Here is an 11,260-nt window from a genome sequence, read left to right on the forward strand (position 1 = left end):
ACTGGTCGGCTGGTGGGGATACCAATGAAGATATCTGGAAAGTCTGGAAGGAGGCAAAGCCCTGGTGTTCATGCATGTCTGTATGTAAATTTTACTGGGTGGGGGGTCTGAAATATACACACACAGACATATTTTAAAATTCACTAGATACCTCAACCAGAGGCAAAACCTGAGGAATTTGAGTGAGTTGAGCTGGGAAATACGTTGATGAGACAGACATGAGTGGTTAAGACGACATGATTTTTTGTTTTGTCTAGGAAATTGAAGAGGCTGTTGGGGACCTTGAAAAACTGACTCTCAATGAGCCATTAGGCCGTTCCTGCTCCCCTAAAATTCCAGAGGAATGAAAATATTTGTGAAGAAAATAAAATCTAATTATGTTCTCTGATTGTGCATGTTTCTATGCTAACTGGAGCCATGGAAAAGCATGAGGAAATTTTTAAAAAATATATATTATACACCTGGGGCAGTTGGGAGCTTTGGTGGGGTAAACATCCTCTTTCAAGAGGCCAAAAAGCAGAGTAAATCTCTGACTCACATGTTCAGGACTGGCTTACAGAGCAAGATGCTTACACACTGCACAAGCAGCCTCAAATACGATTTAAGAGAAACAAAATAGTTGTTTCAGGAATGGATGCACAATGGCAGGCTGATTTTGTGGACATGCAGCAGTTTTCTAAGTACAACGAGGGGCACAAGTACATTTTAAAGGTGGTGGATATACTTTCTAAATACGCATGGGCCCGAAGCTTGAAAGACAAAACAGGCAGACAAGTGGCTACCACTTTTCAGCATATCTTCAATCGGGAGAATACCATGCAAACTGCAGACTGATTCTGGCAAAGAATTTCTAAGCCGGACTGTGAGAGAACTATTAAACAAACACGGCATCTGTCACTTTGTTACAGGTAATGAGGTCAAAGCAGCTATTGTGAAACTTTTTAATAAAACATTAAAAACAAAAATGTGGAGATTTTTCACAGCTAACAACACTTTTAGATACACGGAAGTGTTGCTGCGTCTTATAACAGTTATAACCATATGGTGCACAGAACGACTAGGGTACGACCTGTGGATGTGAACCACTCCAACGCCCTGTCTGTCTGGAAAACAGTGTACGGAGATTGGGTTAGAGGAAGAAAAGAGGTTTCTGTGTTCAGAAAAAGAGATCATGTGAGGATCTTTAAGCTCAAGGGGTTATTTGAAAAAGGTTACGAACAAAGCTTCACCAGTGAGATTTTCGTAGTCGACCAGCAAGGGAGAAGACCCGTGTACAGTTTAGAAGATTACGAGGGAGAGAGCATCACGGGAACTTTCTATCCTGAAGAATTACAAAGAGTGAGGACAGAAGAGGATAGGGTTTACAGGGTTGAAAAATTCTAGCTACGAGGGGGCATGGTAAGAAAAAGCAACACCTGGTGAAATGGTTAGGTTGGCCTGACAAATTCAGTAGTTGAGTCGCAGACTCTGATCTGTGTGAAGCTAAGTAGCAGTGGGGAAAAATGGTGGAAAATGATTTTTACTTCACCCTTCCTAGCAATGCCTGTATTAACATATTTCAACGGAACAACAGTGGCGCCTTCACGATCTGTCTGGCACGCTTCCTGAATCTACCAGGGGAGTAGGAAGTGGGATTAGCAGAGATACAGTACCCTCACAGCTGGGACACACTCACAGAAGGTGGAAGGTTTCAAATTGATGACGGAAGTATAGCGTGGTAATTTACTCTACGGGTGGGTTATTACGCGTCAATACCTGATATGCTGAATAATATGAACAAGGTAATGATGAACCATTTAAATTCACCACCTGATACATCTCTGTGCTATGATTCGGTGCTTAGGAAGGTCTAACTTAAAGCTCCTCCGATTCACAAAATTTCAGCAGAAGGGGATCTGGCCCAAATATTAGGGATGCACAAGGGCTTAGCCAACAGAAAATCAGCCTTCACTGCGGATATTACACACGGGTTTGGCACCCTGTACGTTTACACAGACATTATAGACCATCAGGTAGTGGGGGACTTTTATGTGCCTCTGTTGTGATGTATTCCTATTCATGGGGAGAATGGTGAATGAGTCACCATCACCTATGACAAACCACACTACGTGGCTGTAAATAGTGATCATATAGACACTATCACAGTGGAGATAAAGACAGACTGGAACAAAAATGTGTCATTTCATTTTGGCAAAGTGGTTGTGAAGCTACAATTCCATCCCCAGAAAATCAGGTTATTTTAAAACATGGTCCTTCAAAAACATTACAGGGTTCCCTCCCTTTATAGCAACTATCATAGGGTGCAAGCTGGGCAAGGTCTTCCTGGATTTCATGTTATGTATGGAGCCCCTGTTATGTACAGGGCAGGGGTCGGAGGAATATTCCGGAGTCTTTTTTGAAAAGGGGTTCCCCTTTTGAGGAGGGGATTAGAGATTATTAAGCCACACATAAAATTAGCTGCCCGCAATATTACCTGTGACATGGTTGGGAACGTTTCTCAGGCCGTTTTGAATAAAGCTATCCCACAAAAGGGGTTGGGCCTGATGTACATGAAAAGAAGGAAAGCGGTTAAATGAAAAGCATCACGATCACTGCTAACAGGCCCACCCCGTCCCTTTAAAAGAAGGGCTAAAAGTCGCAGGATGACGCAGAAGAGAAAAGCGGGGACACCGAAGTGTAGAAAGAGCTGCCTTTCTAGAGACATATTTTAAAACGACCATGGCCTTTATTCACAGCAGCTCAGAAGAGTGTAATAAATCCGAACTAGACCTTTTCCAAATAGCGCCTACGCAGACCAGCATTGAAGGAAGTTTTTATGTGGAGGTGCCTCCGTTGACGGTGGTAAAGGAATCTGCACCATTGGACTTTTTCATTGCGGGAAATGGGGAGGATTATATGGATTTAAACAACACTTTACTATACCTGAGTTGCAAAATTGTAAAAGAAGATGGAAGCAACATTGACAGGCAGGCGGAGGTGGCGCTGGTGAACTACCCGATCGAAGCCATCTTTAGTCAGCTGGATGTGACCCTGGGAGACAGGCTCCTCAGTCAGAGTAACAACTGCTACCCCTATAGGGTTTTTATCGAGTCTGTGTTAGACTACAGCAAAGACACGTTATCCAGCCAGTTCTCTGCAGGGCTGTTTTACAAAGACACTCCTGGTGAACACAAATCAGTGGACCTGGATGGGCAGAACTGGGGGTTTATTCAAAGAGCAGGTCTGACTGCTCAGAGCAGAAATAGAACTCCTAGGTTATCTCCACATGGACCTTTTTTTTCAAGAAAAACTGTTGTTAAATGGCGTGGATGTCAAAATTAACCTCACCCAAAGCAAAGATAGTTTCCAAAGTGTCACTGTTTGTAAAGAAAGTAAGATTGGCCTCCGGGGTATGGCTGGGGTACACCAAAGCTTTGCTTACAGCCACAGCCAAGTACCCTGTGGACCATGTCAGTAAGAAAGTATTTAGTCTCCCTGCGGGGAGCCGCATCACTAACCAGGAGAACCTGTTTCTGGGTCAACTGCCGAAGTTGGTCGTAATCGGTCTGGTGGACAATGATTCTTTCAGTGGAACCTTCAACAGAAACCTGTTTAACTTTAAGCATTATGACATCAATGTTTTTGCTATTTACCTGTCGGGCTACCAAATTCCCGCAAAGCCGTTTCAGCCAGACTTTCAAGAAGGAAGCTGTGTGAGGGGGTACATGAGCCTGGTGCATGCCTCTGGTAAGCACATGAAAGACAAAGAGCTGTTAGTCAACAGAGAAGACTTTGAGAGGGGCTACAGGCTCTTTGCCTTTGACCTGTCCCCCGACCAGGAATACGGTGACCACTATTCCTTGATCAACTCGGGGAACCTTAGGGCAGAAGTTTGGTTTGCCAGACCCTTCCCACAGACTGTTAACATGATCGTTTATGGGGTTTTTGACAATATAATCAAAATAAATAACCAGATGAATGTTCTGTTTGATTATATGTGACATAAACACTCTGCATGGTTGTGGTAGGTGCACTCTGCACTCTGCATGGTGGTAGGTAGTGACTCTATTAATGCGAAATGGCAGTCTAATGGAAGTGGAGGGGAAGGGGGGTAGAGGGTTTTATTAAGTATTGGGCAGAAAGGAAATTGGAAAGAATGATGTGTGAGTGAAACGGAAGGTGCAGGGGGAAGGGCATTGTGGGTACCTGGAAATTGGAAAGAGTGATGTGTGAGTGAAATGGAAGGTGCGGGTGGGGAAGGGCATTGTGGGTACCTGGAAATTGGAAAGAGTTATGTGTGAGTGAAACGGAGGATCCGGGGTGGGAGGGGGAAGGCAGCTCATCTAGGAGAAGGAAAACGCTGATCCCAAACCTCCACTGCCTTGTGGCTATATCCATTTGCGGAAAAGGCTTCAGGAGTCAACCTCAAGGCAAAATCAGGAGCCGGAGTCCCTGAGGCAGTTTGTGGCTGAACACAGAAACGTTCTGGCAACTCCTGCGACGCCGCTGGAACCAACCGTATTGGCTTCTGCCTTTCCATTGGACCATTCCAGCGACGTGGAGAGGGGGGATTTGCTGCATGGGTAACAGCCTATCCTCCATGCCTTCTTTACCCAGGCTTCGCGCAGTGGAGAAGACACTCCAACTTCGCCATATGGCGCCGGCACAACACGGGAAGCAGCAGTTTACCGGTTATAAGTCTTCGCACGATTGGCATAGAACGTGACGCCAGGGGCTGCTTCCGATGGTGGGAGAGATCATTGCATCTCATTGGGCAGCTACCGCCCGCCTTAAGCTGGGCAGTCCCCAGTCAGTAAGGTGCTGCCTCACCACGGTCCATTAACCTCACAGGGTGCATGGGGTTTAGGGTGAAAACTGACAAGCGGATCGACAACTCTGCACCATGCAAGAGGAAACAGAAAACTCCTGCCCTAAAGCTGGGCACCTGGAATGTTAGGACAATGACACCTGGCTTCTCTGGTGCTGGAGCTGGTGGCTTCTCTGATGACCTGCAAGAAATAGACGACGCACGCAAAACAGCTGTCATCAACATGGAGCTGAGCAGACTGCAGATGGACATTGTCGCCCTTCAAGAGATGAGGCTGCCAGATTCTGGATCTGTCAAGGAGAGAAATTTCTCATTTTTCTGGCAGGGAAAACCACCAAACGAAACCAGGGAACATGGTGTTGGCTTTGCAGTCAGAAATTCCCTGCAGAAGTCCATCATCCCACCTACTGTGGGAAGTGAAAGAATTTTGTCCCTGCAGCTTCAGTCATCAGCAGGACCTGTCAATCTCATCAGTGCTTATGCACTGACTTTGTCGTCTCCAGCAGAAGCCAAAGATAAATTCTATGATGACCTTGCCACCACTATCAAGAAGATCCCCGTAAAAGAGCCATTGTTCATCCTCAGCGATTTCAATGCTAGAGTTGGTGCTGATAACAGTTCGTTGCCCACTTGCTTAGGTCAGTTCGGCATTGGGAAGATGAACGAGAATGGCCAACGCCTGCTAGAGTTTTGCTGTCATCATGGTCTCTGTGTCAGCAATACGTTCTTCAACACGAAGCCCCAACATAGAGTCTCTTGGAGATACCCAAGATCAAAGCACTGGCACCAGCTTGACCTGATTCTCACCAGACGCTCCAGCCTTCCCAGCACCAAGATCACACACAGCTATCAGAGTGCTGCCTGTGACACTGACCACTCCCTGGTGTGCAGCAGAGTGAAACTGCAAACAAAGCGACTGTATCACATGAAAAAGGAAGGAAGACCTCACATTGATACCAGCAAGACCCGGGATCAGAGAAAAGTGGAGGAATTTGCACAAGCGCTTGAGGAATCTCTTTCAGGCCCAGTCGATGCAAACGAATCCAACAGATGGGAACATTTCAAGAATGCCATTTACAACACCACCTTGTCCATATTTGGCAAGAAGACCAACAAGACGGCAGACTGGTCATTGAGGAAAAGAGGAGAGCTCAAGCAGCACACAAGGCCTGTCCCAGTGAGCGCAACCTGCAGGTCCTCTGAGCTGCTCGCAGCAAAGTCCAGCAGACTGCCAGGAGATGTGCTAACGACTACTGGCTTCAGCTCTGCTCCCAGATACAGGAAGCAGCTGACACAGGCAACATCAAGGGGATGTATGACGGTATCAAGCAGGCCCCAGGTCCAACACAGAAGAAAATTGCCCCTCTGAAGTCTGCCACAGGCAAGGTCATCCAGGATCGGGCACAGCAGATGGAACGCTGGATGCAGCACTACTCTGAGCTATATTCCCAAGAAAATGCAGTGACCGAGGAAGCGCTGAACAACATCGACTGCCTGCCTGTGTTGGAGGAGCTTGACAGTGAACCAACCCTAGAAGAACTTCATGTGGCCCTGGACTCCCTTGCCTTTGGCAAGGCACCTAGGAAAGACAGCATCCCTGCTGAAGTCCTAAAGTGCTGCAAAGAGATCATCACCAATGAGCTGCATGAAATCCTCTGCTGGTGAGAAGGTGGAGTACCACAGGACATGAGGGATGCAAACAGCATCACGCTGTACAAGAACAAAGGCGACAGGGGTGACTGCAACAACTACTCTGGCATCTCTCTCCTTAGCGTTGTAGGAAAGCTGTTTGCCCAAGTTGCACTAAAGAGGCTCCAGGTACTTGCAGAGAGCATTTATCCAGAATCGCAGTGTGGATTCCAAGCCAATAGGTCCACCACTGACATGGTATTCTCCCTTAGACAACTGCAGGAGAAATGCAGGGAACAACGACAGCCACTCTTTATAGCCTTCATAGATCTCATGAAGGCTTTTGACCTGGTCAGCAGGGACGGCCTCTTCAAGATTCTCCCCAAGATTGGATGTCCACCCAGGCTCCTCAGCATCATCAGATCCTTCCACAAGGACATGAAGGGCACTGTTGTCTTCGATGGCTCCACATCAGACCCCTTTGACATCCAAAGCGGCGTGAAGCAGGCTGTGTTCTTGAACCAACCTTGTTTGGGATTTTGTTCGCTGTCCTGCTGAAGCAGGCCTTTGGAACTGCAACAGAAGGCATCTATCTCCGGACCAGATCAGATGGAAAGCTCTTCAACCTCTCCAGACTAAGAGCAAAGTCCAGCTGAAATGTCTTCGTGACTTCCTCTTTGCCGATGATGCAGCTGTCACTACCCACTCTGCCAAAGATCTTCAGCAGCTCATGGATCGTTTTAGCAAGGCCTGCCAAGATTTTGGACTGACAATCAGCCTAAAGAAAACACAGGTCATGGTTCAGGATGTGGACTCACCTCTCTGTATTACAATCTCTGCGCATGAACTGGAGGCTGTCCATGACTTTGTGTACCTTGGCTCAATGATCTCCAACACTCTTTCTCTCGATACTGAGCTAAACAAATGCATCGGTAAAGCAGCTACCACGTTTTCCAGACTCATAAAGAGTCTGGTCCAACAAGAAGCTGACAGAACATACCAAGATCCAGGTCTACAGAGCTTGCGTCCTGAGTACACTTCTGTACTGCAGCGAGTCATGGACTCTCCGCTCACAGCAGGAGAGGAAACTGAACCCTTTCCACATGCACTGCCTCCGGCGCATTCTCGGCATCACCTGGCAGGACAAAGTTCCTAACAACACAGTCCTGGAATGTGCTGGAATCCCTAGCATGTATGCACTGCTGAAACAGAGACGCCTGCGTTGGCTCGGTCATGTCGTGAGAATGGATGATGGGCAGATCCCAAAGGATCTCCTCTATGGAGAACTCGTGCAAGGAAAGCGCCCTACAGGTAGACCACAGCTGCGATACAAGGACATCTGCAAGAGGGATCTGAAAGCCTTAGGGATGGACCTCAACAAGTGGGAAACCCTGGCATCTGAGCGGTCCGCTTGGAGGCAGGCTGTGCAGTTTGGCCTTTCACAGTTTGAAGAGACACTTTGCCAGCAGTCTCAGGCAAAGAGGCAAAGTAGGAAGGCCCATAGCCAGGGAGACAGACCAGACAGACAGACTGCACTTGCTCCCGGTGTGGAAGAGATTGTCACTCCCAGATTGGCCTTTTCAGCCACACTAGACGCTGTGCCAGAACCACCTTTCAGAGTGCGATACCATCGTCTTTCGAGACTGCAGGTTGCCAATACAGAACATTCTGCAGTTAACGTGGCTGCTGACCGCTGACCTGGCCACCCATTGGTAATTCAAGGGAGTGTTTCCTTGTGACTGGCTTCCTAAAATGAATCAGCTATAGAGAGCCATGGGACAGGTGGTCAACACAGACCCCCATGACTGCCCGGGAGAGCACTGGCTAACTTTGTACCTGACAGAAGAAAACCACGTAGAGTTTTTTGACTCCTACAGCCACCTGCCGGACCATCCTGGATTCCCAAGGCAATCATGGATTTTTTTAAGAAAATGTGGCCCTGTAATGACATTTCAAGCAAAGCAAGTATAGTCCCCTGACTCTGGAACTTGTCGTTACCATTGTGTGTTTTTTCTGCGCCAGCGTTATAAAGGGCTAACTTTCAATGAGATTCAAAAACTCTATTCCGATGATTTGCTAAGGAACAATTGCATGGGGTTGCTATTTGTAAAAAAGAAGCCGTACATGCTGCACTTGCCCCGCAGTTTATTTATCAACCCTAATGTGTGTGTCTTGTAGTAATTTTCATGGGTATGTTTTTCAATAAAAAAAAACTACCCTCGCTAAGGGGTTTAAAAGAAAAAAATGTATGTGTCCTTCATTAATAAATAGGTCGAAGCAGGTTGCTTTTTTTTTCTTTTTTTAAGAGCTTTTATTTTATAAGGTGAGTCAAGCTACAGAGCTAGATTGTCTCTGCTTTTTAGAAGATCTTCTGGAAGCTTTGGGGGTATGTTTTCATCCCGTTACGGGGTTGTGGTTTTTCAAGTGATCCAAAGAGGCCCTGTTTCCAGTGTTGCCAACAACCGTGGAAGGGATATTTAGTTCAGCCAGTGCCTTCAGAAAGACATCCTAACCTTTAAGAGTGCACGTGGGTGGCAGCACATGAATTTGTGTGATTCCTTTCACCAAGTCCAGCATGTTGGAGCCTGAGATATTTTCCTCTTTGTTAACAAAAGCCCTCTTTTCATTCCATGAAGAAACAGACTTGCTTTGCATCATTTTGTTTAACAGTAGCTTTGCAGGGTTCTTAAATCTGACGGACAAGCTGTTCAAGACTTCATGATACACACTGTCTGGAGCTGCAGAGGCTTCTGCTTCGGTAGTTGTCTCAGGTGGTGGTGGTGTTGGTAACAACAAGCTCAGATGTCCTTTTTCAGCTTCCCCGTTTCACATGAGTTAGATATTTTTGAAGCAGCATGGAATATTGTTTCGCCTTTTCATATTCTGTTAAGTACCTTCTGTGTAAAATGTCTCGCATGTCAACATCTAAGGAAGTGAATGCTGTAGTTCTGATGTTTTCTTCTCTCGGGAAAGGATTTTTCAGTTGCTCTAGTTGGTGGCTAGGTACAAGGAACATTTTTTCAGTATGCTCCATCAGTGGTTACATAAAAGCTCTGTGACTAGAGGAAGAGCGATGCTTAACAAGGGCGCTAGAAACATGCCAGACTGGTTTACCAGCTATTTCTTTTTTCTTAATCATATCTGTTTATTACTGTTTTTTTACGAGTGCGCTGTTTTTTCGCATCACAGAAATCTATCTGCCAGATAACGGGATGTTACCTTTTAAAGTGTTGAGTGCAATTTCTAAGATAGCTGAAACCAGGTCGTGTGGAGTAGCACACAGAATGGCTTTTCCCTGTCACGGGGGGCCTTGATAAGCAGCCGTAAAAGGGGTAGATTTCTTCTCACACAGTTAGACATGTTGCCATGAGGAGGATATGCTTACAATTGAAGGGTTGTGAGGTTATGTCACTTGCTTTTATAAAGGGCTCCAGTTTTCTTTTTTTTCATAGTGTAGACGACCGGCCAGTCTGGTGGGAAAAGCCCCGTCCTCAATCTGTAAGACTCAGGTGTGGAAGTGTTTAAGTCTACCAGCAGATACCCATAAGGTTTTGCGGTCGCATCCTGAAAACTCTCTAGAAAGAACTGCCCATTTCCAAGGTACATCTGACGCACCAGTGTAATGATCTGTAGTTTGTCCCTAGGGTTTTTGAAGAGCACCATATATTTTGCGTTTAAGGTAATGGTGCGATTGGATTTTCCCTGGAAGAAAATGTTCTGTGTGATGAAAAAAATTCTTAAATTATGATGGCCATGGGATCATCCACGATAACAAGATTCACTTTATTAGGGGATAATAATTCATCATCATTAAACATCGTGGGGAGCCCCTCCATAAACCATATGTGGGGGTATTTAAGAAGGAGATCCTTGTACAAAGGTAGCCAGCAGGTGTAACACCTGACAATATTTTCAGGAATGAGAGAGAGCACAGTATGTGCATGATCCAACATGTTTTTTATGAAATACGTTTTCCCACAGTAGCTAGGCACTGCTAAAATGGCTGAAAAGGGGTGTTTCCACTGCACATCCATCTTAATACCTGTAAGGTAGAGTTCTGAAGTCATTCAGAAGGACCCTCTTATCATATACGACCCTTAGCATCTTCTTCAGACAGCCTGTTTCTATACACCACTGCTTTTCATTTCTTAGAATGCCCCTCTGATGCAGAACAATCTCTTTAGACCCTGTTCCATAGTCCAGAACCAGTTGCTTCAAACTATCAAAATGGACCCATGCAGAATTCTGTGCGTGGAGTGCAATGCCCTTCACCTGCAGGTAAGACCTCGCAGAGGACAGTCTCAGACTGTAGGTCTTAAGACCAGCTGACACATACTCCGTGATGCACTCATTTCAGGGAATCTTTCTTGTTAGATCCCCTAGGTAGTCTCCTAAGGGTGGATATCAGTCCCCCTCATGATGTACAAAGATCACAGAATCTGTGTCGTGGTACAAGCACCTGTCCTGTAACTTGTTTAACAAGTTGTAAAGTTGTCTTGCTAACCGCACATATGTGGTTGTAAAAGCCCCTATTAGTACATTTGTTCTCCCAGACTGAGTGAAGTGTTCTCTAGAGTGTCTCCAGGACACAGTGACCATTTCATCATCAGGAATTTCAAATCCTGAAATATAATAGGCCGGTGAGAAGGCATACTCCAGAAGCTCTGTAGGGTCCCTCACGATGCTGTTGTTCAGTAAGTTAGAATGCTGAGCAAATTTTCCCCATAAAGAATTTAAAAACAACTTTGCTAACTGGCGCTTTGCAGTCCTGTTGGGGTGTAAATGGATTCTCTCTTTTTCATGATAATCAGAGATATATTTTTG

At 45.9% G+C, this 11,260-nt stretch overlaps 1 protein-coding gene across 1 annotated transcript; it reads left to right on the plus strand.

Moving 5' to 3' along the window:
- The first annotated feature begins 2,718 nt into the window (after nucleotides 1–2,718).
- Nucleotides 2,719–3,980, plus strand: LOC136645175 (uncharacterized protein F54H12.2-like). The gene is made up of 2 exons (XM_066621413.1): nucleotides 2,719–3,220; nucleotides 3,424–3,980. The coding sequence occupies exons 1-2, from the start codon at nucleotides 2,719–2,721 to the stop codon at nucleotides 3,978–3,980; spliced, it is 1,059 nt and encodes a 352-aa protein (XP_066477510.1).
- The last annotated feature ends 7,280 nt before the right edge of the window (nucleotides 3,981–11,260 follow it).

Source organism: Tiliqua scincoides, chromosome 3 (genome assembly GCF_035046505.1).
Source record: "Tiliqua scincoides isolate rTilSci1 chromosome 3, rTilSci1.hap2, whole genome shotgun sequence".
NCBI classification, from domain to species: Eukaryota; Metazoa; Chordata; class Lepidosauria; order Squamata; family Scincidae; genus Tiliqua; species Tiliqua scincoides.